The 25,484-nt window shown below is 37.8% G+C and overlaps 1 protein-coding gene across 2 annotated transcripts in view; it reads left to right on the plus strand.

Annotated features, from left to right (window-relative positions):
- Nucleotides 1-443: 443 nt before the first annotated feature.
- The window catches only part of LOC121630135 (rab GTPase-activating protein 1), a 76,752-nt gene continuing 51,711 nt past the window's right edge, over nucleotides 444-25,484 (plus strand). Inside the window, exons 1-11 of one of the 2 annotated variants that reach the window (XM_041970232.1) lie at nucleotides 445-585; nucleotides 13,898-14,133; nucleotides 15,625-15,654; nucleotides 16,897-17,155; nucleotides 17,474-17,687; nucleotides 17,846-18,020; nucleotides 21,790-21,950; nucleotides 23,359-23,469; nucleotides 24,349-24,415; nucleotides 24,492-24,594; nucleotides 24,862-25,031. In XM_041970232.1, coding sequence (XP_041826166.1) covers nucleotides 13,981-14,133; nucleotides 15,625-15,654; nucleotides 16,897-17,155; nucleotides 17,474-17,687; nucleotides 17,846-18,020; nucleotides 21,790-21,950; nucleotides 23,359-23,469; nucleotides 24,349-24,415; nucleotides 24,492-24,594; nucleotides 24,862-25,031 — 1,443 coding nt within the window. In that variant the 5' untranslated portion in view covers nucleotides 445-585; nucleotides 13,898-13,980. Of the gene's footprint in view, nucleotides 586-13,897; nucleotides 14,134-15,624; nucleotides 15,655-16,896; nucleotides 17,156-17,473; nucleotides 17,688-17,845; nucleotides 18,021-21,789; nucleotides 21,951-23,358; nucleotides 23,470-24,348; nucleotides 24,416-24,491; nucleotides 24,595-24,861; nucleotides 25,032-25,484 lie in introns of both variants that reach the window. The other variant, XM_041970233.1, reaches the window with a different exon arrangement.

Genomic DNA, 25,484 nt, shown 5'->3' on the forward strand with positions numbered 1-25,484 from the left:
CTTGTAAAACAGAAAGTATTGACTGGCTGGACAGGAATAGACAGAATGTTCACAACACAATGAGAGAAGTGGGTGTGTCCCACACCACTCTGATGTGGTTTGGAGGCTGGGAGATCAACAAGTGCAGGCCACGGTCACTTTGTCATTCAAGATCTGTCGTAAACAGATCCCTTTCCCACCAAACTTCTGCAGAATAGATGGGAAATGTTCTTGGTTTCATTAGATCGACTGGAGCTGCTGAAACATTGTTTTTTTTCTGTGTGCATCAGCTTTATTACAATAAAACAGAAGGGAAGAAGGGAGAATATGTTATATAATATATAATCTGTAGAGAAATCTGACATGGTTGGAAGACAGAGAAGCTCCGGGTCATTAAGGCCAACGCGTCACCTCACTTGGGACAGGCGTCTATGGGCACGGGCAAGAGGAGTGCAGGTTTGCACATGCGCAGTCTGATTGTCAGCGGGTTGGTTGGGCTTGTGTTTACAGCTCGACTGGATGCTGTTGGTTTGGCTGCTGATGTTCCTGGGAAAGTGCAATGCCGTGCCAAACGCCACTGGAATAAAAATAACCGTGGGAATAAAGGTAAGTTGCTCCGCGGTTGCATATACGGTTATCTTCAAAGTTAAAAACAGGTGTCACCTCATTTAAGAGAAAGAAACGTCTGTTTGTTGGATGGAACTGTCAGGGTAGCATGGCTAGCAGGCGTTAGCTAAGCAGCCATAATACAGTAATGGCCTGTGCCAAGCCTCTAAACAAACGCATGCAAGTCAACGGGTTTATTCGCCAAATTAATGGGGACACTTAAATATAGCATTGTATGCGACATACACAACAATGACGGAATGATTAGGTGAAAGGCTTAATGAGCAGTTAAATATTTGGATGGACTTAAAATCGATGTCTGTTGTTGCTATCTCAGCTAACGTTAAGCAGACTGGTGATGGCTAACTGAGCCGATAAGTTAACATTAGAGCTAGCGTTGCTGGCCCAACGTTATCAAACAAAAACTGTTTAGTATTTGTTCTGTTATCTGTTGGGAAGCAGTGAGCTTTAAAGGCCCCATGTAGTTTACTGGGAAGCTTTTGGCACCAAGCATGCGTGCTAGATTAAGTGTGATACCACTGGGCAGAAAAGCAGGTTCCTGCTTAAATTGACACAGAAAAGTATTAGTATATTTCTCCACTCCAGAGTAGTCGTTCTTCTTTAGCAACTTGTAGTTTTACCTCGTTTGTTCTGTATTATTTGTGAGTTCATAGCGGGTGATCCAAAGACAAATAGATATGCTTTGTTTAATTTCTGTTTAACTGGAACCATTTTTTATGACTTAAGGCAAGGCAAGTCAAGGCAAGGCAGTTTATTTGTATAGCACATTACATGTACAGGACAATTCAAAGTGCTTTACATAAAAGACTGTACTACAAAACATCTGCGCAGCAGTCATGCTTCTAAAAACACTGATTATCACGTGAATCATACAGTTTATTTATTTATGAAATACTAGAAGTATACCAGTTCACAACATGACATGAAAATCAAATTAATACCAGCTATCCTGTTGATATTTAATTTTGGAGTTATGTGAAGCTATTTTGTTAAAATTAATCTACGCTGCTTTTGTTTGCAAAATATTATTAGAATATTTTCATAAATCATTACTGTAAAAATATTCCAGTGAAACTTTGATTCATTTTCCATTCTGTAGAAGACCATGGTGCACACATATTTTAACACAGTTAATATTGTTTTACTTGCTACTCTAAATTCAACATTTTATGATTTTAGCATGTTCTGTGTTCCACTGTAACAGCTATGTCAGGGAATCGGACAAGTGGTCTCAACACAATCAGATGTGTTATTCAAAAGTTAGATGGCACATTTCTCTCTCTTAAAGCCCAAGCCTGTTGTTACTATGAGGAAACGTCACTGTCTATCACTGTCATTGCCTAACGTTTATGGGAACAGTGAGCCAAATTCACAAGTTGCTGCATAGGCTCAGTAAGCTGTTTTTGTTTCCCTGATCTATTTCCTGGATCACAGGTATGTCAAAGCCTAATTTTAGTAAAAGCAGCTAACACATGCACACATTAAAAAAAAAAAAGTAAAACTCATTTGTTTTCCTTGCCGATATTTGCTATATTAACATCATATGATCTTTGTTTCACAAAGACTTTGAATGTATTTGTTTAGAAAGCTGCTAGAAGACAAACACCCATTCTGCCTTAATTTAATATAGTTAAAACTCCAGCCTCTCTCTTGTAAATATTTGAAGCATCAGTTACTTTGTTGTAATTGAATAGCTCTGTCACTTCTTTAGTCTTACACTACTTACGATTTCTCTATCTTTACATGCAGCCAGATGTTAGTCCTTGAACTGGTATGCTGGTAGGGATGTGTAACATATGATGAGACTTACTCTCTTCTCCTTTAGAACTAACCAGAAACAAGTTGAATTAAGAATTGCTAAAATGGGTTGACGAACATTCTTTCCCAGCGAAGTCTTGTTTTGAAATGTGTGCTGTTATATAATAGTTGCGTTAACAACAACGGATAAATGCATAAACTAGAGAGAAGTTTTCATTACTTCATTGAACTCTTTCACATACAATTTTTTTTTTTTGTCTTTTTTAAAACTGCAATTGGTTCAGATGAGCTCTGAATTTTTACAATCCCATCAATATCCATTATATGCTCCAGAGAGCCTCAGAGATTCAGCATCATCTGTGCCAAATGTAGTAGATTAGTGTTTCATTGAAGTTACTGCAGATGAGATTTTGGGATCTCAACAAACAAATCTTAATCTTAAATCTTTAAATCAAGTTTTTGAAGTTAAAAATGAAAATCTCCCATTCTCATGAAAATCTCCCATGCTCTCTCTCACATTCATTCACACCTTGGATCTTGTGGCCATAAAGTTGGTGAACACCTTAGAGGTGAATATGACATCAACCCACAGAATAGTGACATACTGTTTATGAAACACCAACAACACTATTGTACCAGCTACAGTTTATTAGCCTGAAATTCTTCACTAGCTGGTTAGAATTTATTCCAATTCTTAGGATTATCATAGCCTGGATGACTAAGAATCCACACCAGCATCTTGCCATATTGGTTAATTTCAAGCTACAATGTTGGCAGTCTGATGATTTGAACTATAAATATAGGGTATAATGCAGTAGATGACTTATTGGGGGTCCATGATGAATTCTTTGATTGTTGCCAGAACCCTCTGTGGTGCTTTATGGAGATATTTGGAGCTTCATTTAGTTATGTGACTTATGTTTTTTATTTTAAAAGCAACCTACAAAGATTTTGAATCTACATTTCTTTTGAAAGGTCTGGGTCTCCGTGTGTATTGCTGTCAAATGGACAGCACTAATATTTTGCAGTTTAACTTGCCCAATAACCTTCATGCAACATTAATAATTTTTCGGCAGGTTATAAATCCAAACTAGTAACTATTTTAATATTTGAAACATAAGAATTTTTTGATTAACTAGTAGTTTTTAAATGTTTTAATTTAATGTACCAGTTATATATCAGTCTTTAATTAAGGTGCCTCTTGAGTTGTTGTAATGGCATCCATTTATCATTCAAGTGTGTGCATGTGTACAGACTTAATGTTTTTCCTGTGAATGCATGCTCAGTGTTTTCAGTTCCTTGTATAGAAGCACTGTGGTCGTTTTACTTTGTAAACTACAGGCAGACATCTGAGCCTCGATGTCATACTTAAATTGCATAAATGGAAAAGTTGTATGAAGCTCTTGAGAGATATTATCATAAGAAGTTTCTTTCTATGTGGCTTGAATTTAAATTGAATTATGACAGACAGGGCAGACATAAAAGGGGTTTTAAATTTGTTGGGAGGGATGTTATTTAGATGATAACCTGCTGCTATTGTTTTTACAGTTTTTATTACTGCAGTTACTGTTATTTTAACCTTTATCATATAAAATTGTTAATGTTATTTCTTGATTGCAATGCTGTCCTAGCATTTGATTATGACTCACATTGTCTCAAGTTGTTTTACTTGATTTTAATTTTCTGCTGCAATGTTAAGGATTTTGTTCAGAAAAGTGCCACATAAACCAAGTATATTATTAGAATAGCTCATCAAGTAATGGAGAAATTGAAAGCTCAGATCAGTTTGCAGACTTTTTTTTTTTAGTCCTTTCCTCTTGCAGGAGGGAATTTTACAAGTATACACTGCACAGTTCTAACCACAGCTCTTATAACACTGGTCTTCTCTGTTTTTTTCCATGGCAGGTAGTCAAGACTAGCACAAAATTCAATTGTTAAACACAGGAAGCCACAAAATTTAATGTGTAATCTGGAAATGACACTTTAGTTTTAGTGAAACTAAAGATTTAATTCCATAATAAACACAGGGCCTGGGTCAGTGAAAGGCGATTAAAAAAAGAATACCCATAAATTAATATTTCTTAACATCTCTTGATCATCTAATATTGGTTCTTCCTGTCTTTCTGTGTTAACACTGACCTCTTTTAGTCTTGTAAAACAAAGAAATTACAAACAACAAAACGGCAACACCTTTTCCTAAGAAATGACAAAAATGCTAATTTTATGTTTAAGTTAGGAATAAATATACTGATATATACAAAATACTTAAAAAATGTCATATTCAGTTAATATCAATGATGCTGGATGCTTTCAATTCTGTTTTCTATGCTTATTGGATATTTTTACATGAGAACCATGTTCCTTCATAAGCCACACTTCTGTACTCACTAAACAAGTAGAGACTTACCAGCGTTAGATATGTGCTTATAAAAAGCCACAACATGGCTCAAGTGAAGTCTTAAGCCAGTGATTTCAGATGTTGAAGTAAGGCCAGCTTGAATTATTATATTTATTTTTTTTTTATTTTCATTTTAGTAATGTGAGATTGCAGGAGGCATCTTTATTCAGGACTGGATCTAAATCATGATGGTTAGTTGGTGCTTACAGTGCGTGTGATCTAATTGAGGTATGTTTTTCCGTGTTTTAAATTTGTTGAAATCTTTTCTTGTTCCTCCAGGGCCCCTGTTTTGCTTAATTTCTTTGTTTTCTTTTAATACCGCACCTTCAGTAACCTTGTAGCAGTGAAGTTTTTTTTCTGTCATGTCTTCTCTTTTCTGCTCTTGTTCTCTGTTTTGCTGTCTGTTCCTGACTGAAATCACTGTTGTGAGGCAGGTTGAAAGACATTATGTTGCAAGCATGAATGCTCTCTGGCTCTTTCTCTCTTTTCCTCTCTCTGTGTATTCCTGTGCGGTCCTCTCTCTTATGTGGTGCACATAGGGCCCAGCTGGCAGCCCAGGACAGTCCGTTCAGAATAAGAGTGGTAGGGTGCAAAGCAAAACACACACACACAAGGCTGTGGACATTTACACATGAATAGACATGATATGTTTTTTACAGATCAAGAGACTGTGCTTCTGTTTAACTGTGGAGAGGCTGGTCTTGTCAGTTATTTGTTCTCAGATAATATATTTACTGCAGGTCACTCGCAGAGTGTACTGTCGTTTGTGTGCTGAGAGGCGTTAATTAAACTGGCACTACCTAACCGAAATTTCTATTGACTGCATCTTGCTGGTAAATGTTAGTCCAGACAATGCAACCAAACAGATGTAAAACATAAATGTTGGGGATGACAATCTGTTGTTCAATTTTACGACTACCTTACAAAATATTCTAATAAACAAACTTAGATTGTAATATACTCAAACACCCCACTTTTCAAGACGCTTAACATCCTATATATGTATGAAATGTAACTGTCAAGAGTTGAAACTTAGTTCTTATAATAATTGTTGTCTTGAGCAAACCCAGAAGGTCCAGTTCCTTTTGTGCATTATAATAGCTAGTTAGAAGGAGGATATTCATTTTTAAATGTGCTTAGGGGAAACTAAAACGATATTTTTTTAACATGTTTCATGTTGAAAGGCACAGTCATTACATCTGAACAATCTCTGAACTCAGTGACCTATTACATGAAACTTTTGAGGAGCCAAAACTGTTATTTAAATGGAAATAATTTCTACAAACTAATATCTGCATAAAAATATATGAACTTTCCAGGAAAGGAAAGGAAAGGAAAGGAAAGGGATGGCATTTATGTACTGGAAATTTTTTATTTTTTGTTTGCAGTTTTTTGTATCTTTAACATTTTAGCTAATTTTGTAATTTCGTTGATTCATAAAAATACTCTCAATTGAGACGTGCTAAGTTATATTGACTGAGGAAGGAATAGACCTAAGATAATGCTCAACGAAACTAAATCAATGAAAAAGAAGTGATAACAGAAGTAAGTGTTGAAGAACACAAGAGCAACTATTTTTTGCCAAAGATGTTTTAGGCCAAATGAATGATTAATTCTTCCTGCAGTTTTAGACATTTATAGATCTTCAATATCGGTTACAGTCGGTGTCCTTAATGACGGGCAATGGATAATGTGCCTCGTTGGAAGTGAACCAAAGCACTGAAAAGTTTGATAACGAACAGTGTGGCTTGGCAGAGATCTGTTGCTGAGGCTGGGGAGGAAACCAGGATGACAAGGCAGCCATTATGAGTTTGCTGGAGCTGCCAGCCAGTCAGAGTGTCAGGCTTGTGTGTGCATACAGATGTGTGCCTGTGGGTAAGTACGTATTTGTTTTCATAATGCAGCTGCTTGTGTTTTTGTGCTTAGGGGCCTAGAAGGTTTTTTTTCTTTCAGTATGGAAGTGAAAGTGTAAAGTATCTGCTGCAAAACTAACAGAGTGTGCCGTTTTTTTTAGTGGTACTTGATACATAAATGAGTCGTGAAAGCTGACGACTGCCTGTCTTGAATTAAAATCAGTGGTCACTATCTACATTGCTCTCAAGTAAAAATGGTTGACTAGTGCTGTAAAATAGAAATAAAAATATGGTTCTTCAAATATGAGAGCAAATCTCCTATAGTAGATATTTATCAAAAATTATAAGTTGTCTTTTTTTAAAAGCTCTCATAACATTTGTTGCTCTAAAGGAGTTTTATTTAGCTGGCTGAGGGAAAAATGACTTTTTGGACTGTAAAGGTTGCAGACCCCTGCACTAAACAAAAAAATAGATTTAGTAGCAGTTTTCTCTTTAAACAGCAACCGTTTAAAATCAAATATTTATAACAAAGAAGGATGAAATTTTCAGGTTTTACCAACTAAAAGATAGAAGTTCGGCAGGATGAATTTAAAGCTGTGTGAAGCTTCTAAATATCTGATGAATATCAGCCATCAGGTGAACTGACAGAAAGCAGGATTAGAATCTCACAGCAGAGATAAATATTCACAATATGCACAATAACTGTCATCCATGCACCTTTAGTGGTTCATTATCCAGATTTCTTGCCTATAAATTCTCTAACCTTGCATTATTAGCTTGACTATTTAGCTTAACCTCTTGCAACTGCATCCTCCTCTACCGAGAGTTAACAGATTAACATCCGGTTTTACGGGTGTAACATCACGTGTGTAAATGTAACTATAAACATGTGTGGTATCCACAGAAAGTCCAGAATCTCAGCTAACAGCTCAGTAAAACCATTTCTATGACCGACAAACACAGTTAAGACAACAAACAATTAAAAGACCACAGGGGTATTGCACAAAACCAAGATAAGGGATTAAGCCGGGATATGTTGGTTATCCTGGCTGAATTTAGCCCTAAGTCGGTTGCATGAAAGCAGCTCAAACTAAACCCGGCCAAGTTACTGTGGTGATTTATCCGCTGCAGCTAGCCTGCTCCATACCAGGCTAACTGCCGGAAGATTAATCCTAGCGAGTCACCTGCATGTCCAATGTAATGTTAATGTGTTTTACAGCATGTCCATGGTCTTCCTAAGTATGGCGCGTCATTTTAATCATCCAGTATTAAAATATTACATATACAGTCACTGTACATTTAATCGAAATCTGTTCGTAATCGCAACAGCCTTTTTATATGGATTCGAGTTGCAGTATTATTACTCAGGCCAAGTGTTATATTGCTATGCTAATGAAGACTGCTCGTCAAATTGCTGTCAGAGGTTTTATAAATATGTGTTTTATTGCATTAATTGAGATTACAAAACACAGCGGATGAGGTTACAAAGGTGTATTCAAAGAAATCCGTGACGAGGGCAATGTAGAATATATAGGTCCAACTCCCCTTCACCTGTTCCCTCTTCATAATGGCTTGCCCTTTTTCGGAGGATGTGCTGGACGAGGAAGCCCGCATCCTCAGAAGAGCATTCAGACGTGAACGAGTCTTCAGGGACAGGTCACATCTGGCCTTTGGAGATGACTGTGTCATTGAGAGATCCAGATTTTCGGTTACTGGATTTCCAGGTCCAGTTTTCTGAGTGTCAGTTGTTAGAGAAAACCTTAAAAATGCACAAGTTATAAAGAACAGGTACTTCTTCCCACAGTATTAAAATAGGCAGGTACTAATTTCCCACTTTCCTAATTAATAAGGTACTGTTCCACACATTTTCTTTATACCTTTCTCTTTAGGATCTTCTCCTGCGTGTTCTTTGATGGATCAAAATATGACAGACTACTTCTCTCAGTTAACTAATTTATTAATTACAATTGATATGAGAAATGTGCAAATACAGAATTCTGGATTCGTATTGTCTGTCCCCTGGACTAATACAATACGGAGTCTGCTGCTGTTACAGTCAGAACTCCCTCTAACTGATCCTGGAATCCTTATATAGGTCTGAATATACACAGTTTTGCTGACTAATGCTGGAGTTGCAGAAGTAGGGTCAGCTGCAGTCACAGGTCGATCTCATGCAGATGTCTACCCCCCTCCTTGTGACATCCATCCATTTGGTGGCTTCTTGTGCTCTGGAAAACAGCCACAAAGAAACCATACACAGACAAACAAGGGATCTCCTCCGAACTCTGGCTGACCCAGAAATTTTCCTTAAGTGTAACATCTCACATGTTGTTTTATTGGCAACACAGCGTTAGTCAGCCCCTACATGTTCTTCTCACTCACACCATATGAAGAGTCTCATTGTTGCTTAAGCACACTGTTAGTAAGTATATGAGCTTAAAGATAAGAGATATTCAATATGATTAACAGAGTAAGAATATAAATGAAAATACATAGCACACTTTAGTAATTCCTTGATGAGTATCCTAATAAATTTATTTACACCGGCGTTTAATCTCAAGATCCAGCTCCATTTCTTGGAGCTTGCTCTTTTTGAGTCAGCTTTTAACATCTGCCAGCTCTCTCTCTCTCTCCCCAGGTGCCCTGAATAAAGCGTTCTGACAGTTTGTGAAGTCTGTAAAGGAAATGTCAATTAGCACAGCAGGATTTGTTCATAACGTAGATTTACTTTAGCCAATACTCACAATGTTACCAGGCCTCTTAGGAGACTGTGCAGCATCCGGGTCCTGCTACACATTTTCTATTAGCACCACATCACTGACTTCATATTCTTCATGGAATAAATAAGCAGGCCAATCCCATAAAATTGACATGCCTCAAGCCTTCTGGACTCCACTGACACAGTCTCCTCATCTGCAGACGTGCATTCTGCAGCTGCAGATGTGCCTTCCTCCTGCCGTATACATGCAGCGAGAGGACTCGGATTAAGATTTCACAGAACATACCAAGCCTGTGATTTCGAGACACTGTACTAACCGGATCATCTTCTGGTGGCTCCAAAAGTGTAATTGTGTTCCCAGACACTGCAAGGTTATCCAAAGTCAGACACTATATTATATTTGATTGTGTTCCATGTGCAGTAGAATTGCAGTACGTGATGTACCTTGTATGAAGCGGACAGTTTCTGTGGCTGGGACAGAGTCAGTTATTGTCCCTCCCTGGATCCCCTCCATCACCGACCTCCCTTTATTTAAATGGAGTGCCAGTTCCTCTGCTGGAGTCACATCCTGGCTTGGTGGGCCGCCCCCTGTGCCAGTTTATAGGCCTTTTTTTAACTGCTACAATCATACAGACATTGAACATGTCAGCAGACACCTCATCTATTCACCTCATTTGTTCCCGGTTATCTACTTTGGAGTCACTTACCAGCCTGCAAAATGTTCTTATATTTAATTTTTTCTTGCTGCCAGGTCCTTTTATGGCCAGACAGGTTTGTCCTTTATGAAGGACAGAAAGATAAAATAGATAAAAACGTTACATGAGGAAAATAGATTAAATGACACATTGTGGATAATTGTTTGCACCTAATCATACTCTACATTTCCTGAGTAACATGCACCTGCTTGTCACTCTTAAAGTATACAACAGTTAGTGGATTTGAAAAGTAACTCCTGTAATTGTAGGCTAATTATGACAGTTCCAGTGGAGCACTGTTTATTAATTGTACAGTTTTTGACTACTTACGCATTGAGCCGGTCGGCTATTGTCTGCCAGGCTCTCTCGCGTTCTTTACTTATGGCATTGGTATTGCCTTTTTTCCTTATAATATCCCTAACTTCGTCAGAGAACTCCGTCAGGAGCTGTTGTTCAGCGGCCGTGACATAGGACGCGCGACTTTTATCCATTTCCCCATCGGTGATTCTGTGAGCGATCGCGAGGTCTGCTTCAGTATGCCGTGCACACGCACTTATCCCAACTATCTTCACCTGGCTTAACCTAGCCGCACCTTCTCATCCTGGCTCAGCAAACGTACAACCAATTAAGCCAGGATAGGCCGCGCAAGCTAGGTCAAGCTGGGCTTGCTTAATTATCCTGGATTTCTTTATTCTGGTTTCGTGCAATACCCCTCAGGTACACCAAGTCCAAAAAATATATAAACACAAATTATGGCTTCCCTTGTCCACCTGACGGTACGGCACACATCTCACAGATTCCAAAACACATAAGTTTCATCTCGCTATGACCAAGATTTACTGAACCAGAGGCAAAGAAGGCCTAATTTATGCTTTACGTTTGTAAAACATAGTCATAAAATGTCTTACCTATGCTGTCTTGCCTCAAAACCTATATCCACCAGGATAGAACTGTATTTAGTTAAAAAAAAAAACTAAGTTTCTCATTAGCTTTTGGAAGCAGTTTCCTGCCCAAAAATCACAATTTCCTGTCATGCTAATGGGTTTTGACAAAGAGAAATTAAGAAATGTCTTTCTTAATTTCCAGACAGAAAACGTCCGTTTTTATAAACCTGCTCTCATCAGATTCTATCATCCAGCATTCTCCACCATCCTGCTGATGTGTTGTAATATTTTAAATTTACGTTGTACACAGCTGCATAATTAACTTGGAAGATTCAGATTAAAGAAACGTGTGTTTTCTTACTCGCTTTGATTTTGTTTATGCCTGTAATATCTGCCAAAGGGGTATATCTTCTAGCTCAGTGGTTCCCAACCTCTTCTCCCAGAGGACCTGCTTCATGCAACAAAAAGCTGTGGACCCCCTCCCCGCCCCATGTTGAAACCATGATTGGTTTTCTGTTTACATTAGCTGCTTCTCACCATAAATGATGCTTTCTGGCTGCCTCCTTTCCTTTGATGAATCCAAAGTTGAAGTAATAATCAACATATAGCCTTACTTTTTCTTTCTGAAGTAAGGACGAATGGTCTGCATAGTGGCATTTTTCACACATGTGAAATTGTGCAAACTTAGTGTTTTCAGGCTCCCAAAACACTGAATCTATGTGAATGAAGCACCCAAAGCTAAAAACCTTAAGCATATACAAATCAACTCATCTCTGTGAGGACATGGCCTCAATTTAAATCACACTGGGTCTGAACAGTCAAAACCTCTGGGATCCCCGGTGCTCTTCGAGAGACCTCTTGGAGGTCCAGGAACCCAAGGCTGGGGACATTATGTAAACCATAACATTGTAAACACTTACCTAAAATATAGGCTCTCTTTGTGCTACCAAAAAGAGCTCTGATCAGTCAAGGTGTGGACAAAGAACATGTCATGGAGTGACTGGTACTGGGATGTTATTGGGAATAAATGCTTTGGGAACTTTGCACTGTTGAGTGGAATATTTCTAAATTACTTCTCACAGATATCATCAGAGTAATAAGTGAGGTATATTCTTTAATCCCTTCCTATTCCACTTCTTTGGAGTCCACTGCTGTTCTGGGGGAAGCTGCGATTGTAGAGGAGCTCTGCTGCCATGTAGAAGATATTGCTCTGCAAAAATGTGTACAGTAGGTGGATGAAAGATGTCATCAGTCATCTTGTTCTTATAGAGGAAATGCTCCTAATTTATATGAATACCAGCAGAACATCTTATTGGAATAGGATGAGTATTATTGCTCATTTATTAGGCTGTTTGTGGTTTTAATGTTATAGTTGAATGATTTCTATATTTAAAGGAAATCATTTTGTTGAATGCTGTTTTTGTTTTATGACAACGAATTGAGAAGAAGCTTAAAGGATGTGTGTTGGCCTTATGTGCTTTAAGGATTGTGGTACTTTCAGATTTTAAAAAGTGATTTGATTACCTATTTGTCAGTACTCTTATGGCACTATATTTCAGTTATCTCAGTACATATCAGTTCTGAAGTACTCCTCTTTATTGTAAGTGTCAACAAAACATAGTGACACAGTGAAGTCATGTGTAAAAATGGCTTGACAATAAACAGATTAACTATGGACTATTTTGGTCTGTAAAAATCTAATTCTGGTGCAATTTTCTCTGTTATTTCAGTTCATTTGAAAAAATGTAAATGCTGTCAACTAAAGCCTCAGTGTGCATCAAGCAAGTACATCAAGACATGCTGTTTCTGAGGTTCCTTCATAAACCTCCCTAATCATGGCGTTACCAAGTCTTTTATCAGCTGTCATATTTTGGTTCATCTACCAAAAAAAAGTGCCTGAATAACCAAAAAACAAGCCATACCAAAAAACAGAAGTGTGTGTGAACAAGTGTGAGCACACCGTTAGTTAGTGGAAGGACCAGCTGTGGTGTAGATTCAAGTCAGAGCATATTGGATCACAAGTTACGTGTTGAAAGTTTCCTGGCTTATTGCAGGGTTGAAAGAACAGTATTTTAGCTACAATAAATCATCGTGTCCTGTATTTCAATGTCAGTTTTGCAACAGACGTTGGGACAAAATAGAACAAAAGATAAGAGTTCACTTGTTAATTTTTATTGTTTGCTGTGAAGATGTGTGGTAGCCTAATAATAATATCCTTATTATCAGTGCGAAACTTTCACAGAAATAACCACTATTATGGAGGGTTAACTTGGGTCAGTCTTATCTGAAGTAATGCTCGTTATATACTGCCATGACCTTTTATGTTTTTACTTTTCCATTGATGAACTTGCTTTTGGTGGAAAGGGTAGCTGGAAGGAAAGCTATACAGGTATGCCTCTCACTCTGCACATTATGCCCTGCAGGTGTAGACTTAGTTGTTTTTAAAAGATCTTAAAACTAGTGTGTATATATATAACATTTCTAAGTTTAATGTATTTTTGTGTGTACATTTCTGATTTATTAGTGTTACACAACAGTTGGCACTGCAAGGGGAAGTACTGACATGGATGAAATGGGTGGTTGTAGCAAAGTGGTTTGTTCCTTAATTTCTCACTTGCATTTGCATCACCCTGACTTTACATCGAGTCATTTTGCAAATGATTCTTAAAAAAAATGTCTATAAATGATCCACAGATCCTTTTTATCTCCCCAGTATCATTTCTTCTCTTAGCTATACATTTTTACTTGAGCTATTTTTTTCTGCCTAATCTTTCATTTTCCCCATTTTCTTTTCCTCTTGTGGGTTTTGTAAACTCTTAGTATCATTTAGATGTTAAAACACACCTTTACCTCTATTTTTTTTTATTCCACATTTTTCAAGGTTTAGCCAAACTTCACTTGCCTTATAAATATGCTTTTCATGGATTTCATCACATCATGACTGTTTTCTGCTTCTTTCTTTTATTTTTATTTTCTTGTTCTAGGTGATTTTGCTCATCATCTCCCACCTCTGCCTCTTCCCGTCTTCCATTCATGAGCAGCGTGGCTGAATTTAACTGCAGCAGTCATGGATGACAAGGGCTCGGTGGGGAAGATTAGCGTGTCTTCAGACTCAGTGTCCACTCTCAACAGTGAGGACTTTGTCCTTGTGTCCCGGCTGGGGGACGAGACACCCTCCTCTACTAATAATGGTAGTGATGACGAAAAGACAGGACTGAAGGTAAGGATGGTTGCTCAGGTAGAGAAGTGCACTGAAGAGTAGGGAGAGTGAAAATGAGCATCTTGGATCTGTAGACATGACCCTGATTTTATAGGAAAAAATACAGTATCTGTTAGAGTTATGAATAAAATATAAGTAGGAAAACATGTCAGTCTGTCCTGCAGACTAAATGGTATCATGTTAAGATTCTTTCTGTAAAACTTAAAACTAATTCAGTAACCTTTAGCATGATTTAACCTGACTGATTTTGTTTGAAGTTATAAAGTCACCACTCCTATAGATCTCTCTCTTAGTGTTCTCGTCACTCAAAGCCCTTAACCATCTTATTAAACATTTAGTTTAGATCATATTCTTTTTATTCTACCACTCTTAACCATAACACTAACCATTTCTTGTATTGCTTTTTCATTCTGCCTTTTGTCATAGTTGGTCCTTCGTGTTCTTTTTCCCATTTGCTGATTAAAGCTATTTACAGCTTGATGTTTTGGCATCCGTATGAATTGCGAGCTCATCAGCTGAAGATGTTTTGTTGTGAGAATTTCTCATCCTCTAAATGTGAAAAATCGGATTTGTTTTCAAAGGTCCACTCTGACCCTTTTTTTTTTTTTTTTAAATGTGTGTATGAGCCGAGTTGGAAAACAACTTGCATCTCCTGTTAGTCAGCTGCTTCTGTTGGAGTACATCACATACCATCAAATGTAGTGTGGCTGACATACAGCCTGCCCTCTAAGGTTGAATTCAGTGCTTCATTAGTGCTCCTTTAGGAAGGTGGTAGTTTTGGAAGAGAGTGGTGATACACCTTAAATCCAAGAGAGAAAATGGTATTTTGTTGCTATGGTGTGGGTTTCCATAAAGAGGTTGAAAACATTGTAGACACAATCGAAATCCTTTGTGTCCCCAATGGATTTGAATTTCCTCTCCTCTCCTCTCCTCTCCTCTCCTCTCCTCTCCTCTCCTCTCCTCTCCTCTCCTCTCCTCTCCTCTCCTCTCTCCATCTACAGGGTTAGCATTTTCCTTTAATTGATTTCACTTGAGTAGCTGGCTCACAAGTGTATACTGTATCCATGTTTAGTCATTCCTTCACGCGTGTTGCGTGGAAAGGGAGAGTGATGTTGTAAAGGTACCAGAAGATGGCGCCAGCACAGTGTGGACGTTACATTTACTTTCTCAGAATGTCATGGTTACACAGATGTTTTTTCTCTGTTTGGAGAAAATAAAATATTTAATTTTTCTTTGAGTGAGTTAGCAGATAGAGGCTTTGTGCTAGCTTTTTGGCTTCGCTCATTTACTATCATATGGTTAAAAATCAGCACCTGATGCACATATGCCATTGCCACTCTGTAGTGGTAAAATCACTTCATTCACTGATTCTTGGTCATCACAATGTCATTTTTAAAATTTTTTGGGCGATACACATTTCCCTCCCAGTCAGCCCATCCAGTCAGGTAATCAGAGGAGTCAGTGTCTCTAAACTTGTTGTTTGTTATGCAGGTGATTTCTGAGGAAGGGGTCAGCTTTAAGGTCAGTCTCTTCTCTTGCTATTTTTCCTTCCCCTCTCTTCCTTCAGTGATGTCCTTTTGCTTTTGTATAAATTTATCTTGTTTCTCTCTGTGATGTGATTCTGTGGTGATTCTGTCTGTGATTGAATCTGCTTCCTGTATCTTTGCCAACTTTTGAATGATGGTTTTGTAATACTTTTGATTGCGAAGATGGTAGAAGTAGCTTATAGTTATACCCAGGTTTGTAGCACTTCCTGTAAGCCTAAAGGATCACTACAACTATTCACTCACACAGTAATGGCAGCTGTCTGAACCTTTAGCTGCTTTTCACAGTGTAAGCTGCACCTGTAGTATCCATCCTGCAGCAGAGATATGTTTTAGTCTACCAGCATTTAACAATGTTTTTACAGGGGCTTCTTTATAGCTGTTGTTACACAGATGGCTTGCTTGGAAATTTTACCCAAATTTTCTCATTAGAATAACAACTTGTACCACAAAAAACATCAAAAAGTAACACTGACCCTTTGTTGGTCAGTACAGCACTGCCCTCTACTGCCCGAGTCTGATATCAAGACAAGCACAGTGGACAGGAATACGGGCTTTGGGCTCAGAGTAGGGTTTTACCTCATTTTGTGGCATTTTGTGTTTTGTCTAAACCTAAAGTTGCATTTTGTTTATTCTGTGTTTATTCAATGTCGTGATAGACCATGTCAACATGGCTCCTCTGATATTCTTGTTCTGATACTTGGTGTTGATTCTGTTCCACCTTAACCCATAACAACCAGTTATTACATATTTGCTGTTATAAACATGCCGTATGAGCATTTTAAAATTAAAGCCTTATATATTGTTTTTACATTATTTCAAACATTTCTATTCTCTTTAGATGTTAAGAAAGTAGAGGTTTTACCCGAGGATTACCATAAAACCCTAAGAAAAGACTTATTTAAATTAAGCCTGAAGTTGTAATGGGTTAAGCTAACTTACCTACTGATCACTAATATGGGATGAAATGTGATTAAGATATATCTCTAAAAGCAAGTACTGAACAAAGCTTCTTTTTAACACTCTGCAACCTCTCAGTCTGGACTGTGATCAGATCTGGAGATCCAACACACATTTCTATAAAACACTTCAATCGCAGTTGTTTTTGGGTTATGAATAAGCTCAAATTTTATATGTTATCGTATTTTCTACACTGACTATGTTACTGTAACTAAGATTTAGTGCTTCCCTTTGTTGTGTGCATGTCTGTGTGTATTAGATTGTGGGCAATGGAAGTGAGCAGCAGCTCCAAAGGGAGTTAGAAGATGTCCTCATGGACCCATCGGTTGCATACACTGGACTCGGATCAGAAACGGGAATGGACAGTCTTGGTGAAGGCGGCCATGGCCCTTTTCCTAATACAGCGTCGCCTGTACCACCAGGCTCCGACCCTCTGAGCACACCCCCACCCAAGCTGGAGATGGCTCTTCCTGTTCAGACGGCCCAGGAGAGTGAGCTAAATGAGAGGTCTTACAGAGGTGAATCAGGATGTGACTTCTCATAAAACTCACTCATTAACTCTTCTTGTCAGCTTTATAGATTTTTAAGTCATTAAGAATAGTATCACTTGTGACAGAGGTCTGTAACCAGACAGTAAAGTACCATCTTATCTTAACTGTGCAAAGTTTCTTAATTTATATTACTTTCCTTCCTACTTATCCACTTAACACCTTATTATGTTTTTATTTCCTCATCCTTAAAATTTCTCTCCTTCCAACTCAACCTGTTTTTGGGTGTGAATGTACAGTTATCAGAGGGCGAGTTATGAAAACACCCTTTTTTCCCCCACTTTGCAGCAGATGAATCATCTTCAGAAGGCAGTCCTGTCAGTCCAATTCCAGACGAAGACAGCGTTGTGTTTAGCCAGCTGACATATCTAGGGTGTGCCTCGGTCAATGCCCCCCGGAGTGAGGTGGAAGCCCTTCGTATGATGAGTATTCTCAGAGGACAATGCCAACTGCCCCTGGATGTCACACTGTCTGTGCCAGGAGTGTCTGAAGGCACTGTCAGGTATCTAAAACACATAAATGTTAATCCTATAGATTGTTAGTTTGAGTTTCGTCCTGTATTTCATGATTTGTTCAGCGTACTCTGTCCTAACATGTTGTATATAAAATAAATAGCGAGATAGTGAGATATCACACAGCATTTTATTGATATTTTAACAGGTTACTGGATCCCCACAACAACACAGAGATTGCCAATTACCCTATCTATAAGATTCTGTTCTGTGTTCGAGGCCATGATGGCACACCAGAGAGTGACTGCTTCGCCTTCACTGAGAGCCACTACAACGCTGAGATCTTCAGGATCCATGTGTTCCGCTGCCAAATCCAAGAGGCGGTAAGCATTTGTTATCATGATTGTTTTTGTTTGACTCAGTTAGAATATATATGCCACAGTCTTCCATGCCGAGGTCATAAAAACTACTCATGGTACACAAAAGACTTTGTAGGGAGTCCTTCTTTCATGCTTTTGAAAGTGGGCATTTTAGTTGAGATGACCTAACTTTGGCCAAAGATGTGACAATTTGTATACAAACTCATATAAAGAAAACTGCAAGCAATAACAAGATGTCAGTGTGGGAGTGTCTGCAATGGACACTAGGGAATTATACCGTGCATTGCCACCTGCACATCATCACACATTATACATACAAACCCCCAAAGTTATATTTTAGGGAGAGAGGAATTGTCAATGTGAGAACAAAAAGGTTCATCAGAAATATAAAAAGAGGCAAGAGGGGAAACTGGGTTAAGAGTACTGCTGCTGTGTTCAGTGACCTGATTTTCCTTCACCGGAGCACTCAGTGTAACTAAAAAACCCTCAGCCAGATGCTACTTTATTATTCCCACATTATCGAACTCATCCCAGACACCAATCCATTATACACACACACTCACACCAAAACATTAATACATATAACCTCACCAAAGAACACACAGAATCTCACACAGAGATAATACCCAGTTGTAATTTCCCACTTTACTCAGCATTCAGACATCTTTGTCCCTGATTCTTCTTCTCCTCCTCAATTTTTTTTCCTTCCACTCCCCCAGCAACAAACTTGTGTGCGGCGTCTTGTGTGTGTGTGTGTGTGTTTTTTTTTTTTTTTTTGTCTCTGTTTGGTAATGGTGAGCCAGCACATTGGTTACCTCTTCCTTCAGGAAAAAGATCTTCTAGTCACATGCCTCTCATCAGCCTACACTTCACAGTACACGGTTTCCTTTGAGCCAGAAAACATTTTTTTTCACCAGTTTTTTTATTTTTAAACAAACCTTTATTTATTCATTTATAAATCCCTTTTTATCTACTGATGATTTTGACAAATTCATTTTTGATGGTTTTGCTTATCAGCACAAGGCTTTAACTATAGCCTAAAATAACTGGTACAGGTCTTCAAATGATAAATGTAATTTGAAGTTTTCCCTGAAGAATTATATAAGTTATTGGTTTCCTTTTAGCAGTTGTATTACTTTAAGCAGGATTGGCCATCTGTGCTTGTCTTTGTCTTTTTGTAGTTTTGCTTTTTGAACAGATTTTGTGCATTTTCTCTAGTAGTAGTTGATGTCATCAGTCCTCTCTCCTTTATGCAAGACCTCCTTATCAGGCCCCACGGCTTGTTTGTAACATTTCCCAGTTTCCTGATGCAAAGCCCTGATGTGTTTCATACCCTGCCCTTCCTTTTTTTTGATACCATAAACTTGCTGCTTTTGTTCAGAAATGTATATCTAGCATATTTGTCGTTTAATAAATTGAATTACAGTTGCAGAGTCAAACACAAATTAGACACTGAAAGGACTCAATGGTTTTTGCCGTGACATCAATTAAAATGTCAAGCTTCATGTTAGTATGGACAGAAGCTGCCAAATAAGGACAACAAATCTAATTATTCTTGCCATGAATCAATCAAATAGAGCAGGAGGCCTAATGTGTTCCAAATAAAAGGTTGCTGCTTATATAATTAATTCCAGTATAATTTGAGTGTTAAACATTTTCTGTTATATTTATCCACTAAAATTAGCTGAGGTAAAGGTGGTGAAACGATAACAACTACTAAGCATAATTTTATTAACCTTGAACAAGAGTTAAACACTAGCAAAGGAAAATTTCATTACTGCAGATGGATGGTGGACGACATCCTCTCTGAGTGTTTTTTTTAGTATCTGATTAAATCTCTGTAACAATACATTATACAGTTTCCTTCTCTTTTTTGTTGAAAGTGTTCTGTAAGTTATCTAATTTTAATGGGAAGCGCTGGAGGAATGCTCCGTTTTGAGCAAGTGGACCTCATATTTCGGAAATCCAACCACATATATCCTGGAATAACTCCATCAAGATATACAGTACACACACACACATACTTAAAAAAGAAACATTTGGGAACACTGAACACTGGAAATGTTTTACTTTAGCACTGATTTAAGCACAAAACAACAGTTGTGTTAAATGTAATTACTCCATCCGTACTGGGGGTGACCCCCCCCACCACCAATCTTACTTTACTCACCCTTGTGGTTGCTGAAAAAATAAGCCCTGAGCTATCTCCTGATGTCCTTCCACTTTACCGGGAATATAACAAAGGCTTTGTGTTGGAGAGGTTGGACTCTTTTTTTACACAACAGTGTTTTCCCCACATCATCCCTCAGTCACTATCCCCAAAAAGCTCTGCTGTTTAGAAGATTTAAAAAATACTGTGTTGGGAGCCTCTAGTTTGGGATGAGCTACTTTATTACATATTTGTTTAAGTAATAAGCTAATTAAAATATTTTTTCTATTTTAGCAGAAAAACACATTTGTAATAAAAGACTTCCACCTATTTTTTTTCCATACTTGGCAGTCTATCGCCATTCCCCCAGCTTTGTTACTCTTTGGGATTTGGAGATTTAACAGAAATCTCTCCACAGTTATTTTTTTCCTAAGACTGAGTTGTTTTTGTTTAATCTTAACAGGAAAGTTGAGGCACATCATCCTGTGTTTTATTCTGGGATGGTAGCACCAACCTTTACTGAATGCCCTACCATTACCTTTATTTATAACAATGGTTGCCTGGTTAGATTTTGTTTTGTTTGGCTAAAAAGAGTCTAAATGTAGTGGAGAAAGAAGTGTAGAGAGACAAGAATGAGAGAGGCGGACCTTTGTGGGAGCTACTGAATCACACCATGGAAAGCAAAATTAGTTTATTTTTAAGTCTGTGTTGTGTAATATCTGATCCCCTGCAAAGCCTGACTCCATTTTTTGGGGCTATTTTCTTAAAAATAAACAAATTATAATGCTTCCATATGTGGTATGTCATATGGAGCTGATTTTATAATTCATTTTATTGATCATTTTATTATTGAAATTCATGCAATGTGTTGCAGAAGTTTAACATTTGGCAATGAGAATTAGAAATGTGCTGAGATATCATTTTAGAAGCCAAAGGTGGAAATCGGGGTCTCTGCACACAAATGACGGCCTCAGATCCCGTCACAATACAATGTAGAAAGTATGTGTCCACACTCAAGTTTCAGAGGCAAATGTGAAGCAAATATAAGGAGGATGTTACAATGACATGTACAGAAATCTACCCTAACTGGCTTAGATTAAAGTTGATGACTTAATGACTGCTTTGCTTGCTGTCTGTAATGTTCTTTGTGGTGAAAGAAAGTAATTTCAAGTGTGTTCTCCCTTTTTAAGTACAAATCATGAGGTGCTCAGAGGGAACATGTTGAACAAAGTAGCTCATGCATTAAACTGTTCATTATTTAAAAATGTCTGACATATAACCTCTGCTCAACAAAGTTCAACTGCACAAACACACCACTTTACCCATCTTGAAAAAACTTGTTTTTTTTTTTTTTTTTTATAAAGCCTCTTCATTCTGTGAGGGGAGTATGGTAGGCAAAACAATGAACTGAAAGTCTCATGATGGCTTACATAAGCTCTGTATCTCTTCTTGGTAGGTCTTTAAGTGTAGCTAGTCATCACATTTCTGCTAAATATTAAAAATTTTTCTTTGCAGTGCCTAGATTTAGATTTTTGTGCACCATTCTGCAGCATTAATTCTGTAGTCTGTTCTCTTAATTTTGGATTTGAAATGAACTGTGTGTGCTTTCTTATCTCCTCTCAGGTGAGCAGGATACTGTACAGCTTTGCCACAGCATTCCGGCGGTCAGCTAAGAAAGCAGTTCTATCGTCTCAGCAGCCTGCTCCTCTCACCCCTGACAGTGACCTCTTTACATTCACTGTCAGCCTGGAGATCAGGGAGGATGACGGCAAGGGCACATTTAGGTAAATTTCTATTTAAGTGAAGAAGCTAGGTTCCCACTGTTACTTAAAGTAAGGCAAATGAATAATAATTTACATACACTCCCAGTATGTGTTTCCCATTTATCTTATGTAAGCAGGCCATTTTACAGATTTGAAAACTATCCTTGGTAATTTAATTCAAACAGTCGTGCTTGTCATGGATTTTTTATTTTATTTTAAGTTGGTAAATTTATACGGTCCTCAAGCGTCATCTCTAAATTGGATTTGCAGCGGCTCCAGGTTTCAAAGAAATGGCCATCAAACGACTTCAGATTAACTCACCAAATTACCTGTGTGATTCACATAAACACAGGAACATGCCTCACTAATTTTAAGGACAAGGTATTATTCATAGTTAACACAGTTCTTGGTAAAGATGTTACTGAGGTTAAATAAACAATGTAGGTAAATTTAAAGGAGTGTTGCATTAAAGATTTATGACCAAAGAGTATTTCTGATATTAGACTGTTGTTTTCACACGCTCATCATTAACTACTGTAGAATCCAGGAAAATGAGCCTCTTACAACTACTATCCATATGCAGGACAAAAAAAACAACTTTTTAAGATACTAAACTGATGTTAAACATAGAACTGCTCCTTTTATCCTCCCCAGTAATAAACCAGTTCGAAGTAGATAGCATGAATGGCTGTTATCTCCTTCTCTCTCTCTCTCACACACACACACTAACATATCCACACACACACAGATTCCTTGCATTTGTTAGTTAAAGAGATAAGAAAGCAAAACAGAGAGTTCCTGTGTTTACTTTATTCAACACATCTTCCCTGACTTTTTAAATCTTATTTTCCCATAATCCAGAGTCACTTCCGTTTGTTCTCAAGCAGCCGTAGACATTCAGCTCATAGGAAAAACAAAACAAACAAAATTATGACTGATTATGATCAGCCAGTACATATTTCCTTCTCATTGGCTGTTGGTCGTCTGTCTTTTACACAAACAGCTTTTATGTGCAAATATACAGCACCACATTTTATACTTTTTATTAACCTGATATTAAATTCTCTATGGAAAATGTATTTAAAATGAAGTTTAAATCTACAGGCCCTTGTTTCATGAGTAAAAGCTCTTTGTGATAAAAGTTTTCATTTTAAACTATTATCTAAGGACTTTTTTGTTTTAGACAGAATGATGTATATTCCAGTTGGTTATAAATTTCACCAAACTGTTCAGTGTGAAGAAAACTTGACTCTTATTTATTTATTTTTAGTTAGGCAAACGAATAGTAGCAGCATGTTGTTAATCTTCTAGTTTCTGATAAGAAGTTTCAGTTGTAAATCTTGTAGCATTGTCGTCCTTGAGAAATGTTGACACTTTTATATAACCACTCCTTTCAATTATGATAATTTAATCTTTTATTAATTTTCAGTGCTGTAGCAAAAGACAAGGACAAACAGAGCTTCAAGCTGCGTGCAGGACTGGACAAGAAAATTGTCATTTATGTTCAACAGACTTCCAATAAGGAGCTGGCAATTGAGAGGTGAAATAAAACACGAACACACACACACAGTACACCTTCACTATGTACATATTGCTTGAGCTCTGTTGCAAGGCTGTTGTATTTCACCATTTTCCATTAATTTATCTGGAGTAACAAACAAATCTATAGCAATAGGTGCTGCTCTGGCCCAGTTTTTAACTGGAGGGCTGAAAGCTGCAGAGTCAGTCATGTTGCTGATAAAATTCTTTGTTTCAGTTCTCTTTAATTTACTGAGGAAAGTTTTGACATGTAAGCAGCCAGGTTTGACCTAATGCAGGCTAAACATAAGAAATGCATCTAAACAGTCCAGGTAATTGTTAAAAACAAGGACAGAGGAGTGTATGAGTTCATACATTTGTTGCTCTAGATCTGTCTTGCAAAAATAAAATATTTAGAAAGATAATTTGCGCCTCTATTTTCAGTTCAAAGCTCAACCAGACATTCATAAGACAGGAGGCACTTAGCTGAAATTGATAAACACAGATCTGAATATTTTTACATCCGTGTCGCATATGTCAGGGTTTAAATGTTCTGGGAACGTTTGTATGTTCATCCGTCTCATTTTCCATGGTGTAATAAATCTCTTGAATTTAAACATTCCATGCAACGTCCATTTTCACCTTAGGCTGTTATTGTTTCATGATCTCAGAGAAGGTGAGGATTGAAGTGAAGTGTTCGGTATTCTCCATGCTCTGGACTGTGTTAGACGATCAAGTCAGGAACATATTTCCAGTCATTTATGGGATGTTTGAAAACTGGCTGTTCTTTATGGAGACAGATTTATTGTATAATGTCTGGTTCCTCTTGTGCTAAATTTTTTTCTCCATTTTTCTTATGTAACTTTTTTCATATATGTGTGTGTGTGTGTGTGTTCTGCAGGTGTTTTGGACTCTTGCTCAGTCCAGGGAAAAATGTAAAGAACAGCGACATGCATCTCTTAGACCTGGTGGGTGACTTTGTTCATCTCTGTGTGGTGTTATTTGTGTGCGCTTGCCAACTTCCTCCACCTTGTGCCCTATCAGGAGTCAATGGGAAAGAGCTCAGACGGGAAGTCTTACATCATTACAGGAAGTTGGAACCCCAACACGCCTCAGTTCCAGCCTGTGAATGAGGAAACGCCCAAAGGTAAGAGCCAGAAATTTGTCCCAAGGTTTTGATAAGACAGAATTGTTCTAAATTGTTATTTTATTTGTGGTTTATTGTTCATGAACTAGTTGGTTGTTGATCCACTCGTGTTTGGACTACGATACAACAGACGTTTTACATCCACTGGTTGCATAAGTCCATAAGTTTAACTGTGAATGAGACATTTGTTGTAAGTTAGAAGAGAAGCTATACTTCAATAATGACTGTAATGTATTTTTATTAATATATTTTGGGTTTTTTTTCTAGATAAATTCATGTACATGACAACAGCAGTGGACCTGGTGATCACAGAAGTGGAGGAGCCGGTTCGTTTCCTCCTAGAGACGAGGGTCAGAGTGTGTTCTCCAAATGACAGGCTTTTCTGGCCCTTCAGCAAACGCAGCTACACTGAGACCTTCTACCTTAAACTACGACAGGTTTGTGTCTGTAACCAGATACCAGCTGCAGTGAGGCATAGCAGTTCATTTATTAATATACTGTGGACTTATTACTAAATGATATCAGAGAATGATCCCCTCACACTTTTTTTGATTATTATTGAATAAGAAATGCAAAAAACACTAAACAGATTTAAGTGAAATTCTCTTTAGTACAAAGTGAATGAGGACCTTATCTGGAAGGGAAAAAAGGCCTCATCCTGGCTTATCCAAATAATCGTCTTCCACATCTATACTATTGTAAATGTAGGTTATATAAAGCTGGAAAATATTAAGTATGTCTAGGGCAGAGGTGTCCAGTTCTGGCTCTCGAGGGCACCAATCCTGCAGGTTTTTCACTGCATCTCTACTCCAACAAACCTGACTCAAATGAATGAGTCATTGTGCAGATAATATGGAGAAGTCAAAGCATGACATTAGCAACAGCATCAG

Source organism: Melanotaenia boesemani, chromosome 19 (genome assembly GCF_017639745.1).
Source record: "Melanotaenia boesemani isolate fMelBoe1 chromosome 19, fMelBoe1.pri, whole genome shotgun sequence".
NCBI classification, from domain to species: Eukaryota; Metazoa; Chordata; class Actinopteri; order Atheriniformes; family Melanotaeniidae; genus Melanotaenia; species Melanotaenia boesemani.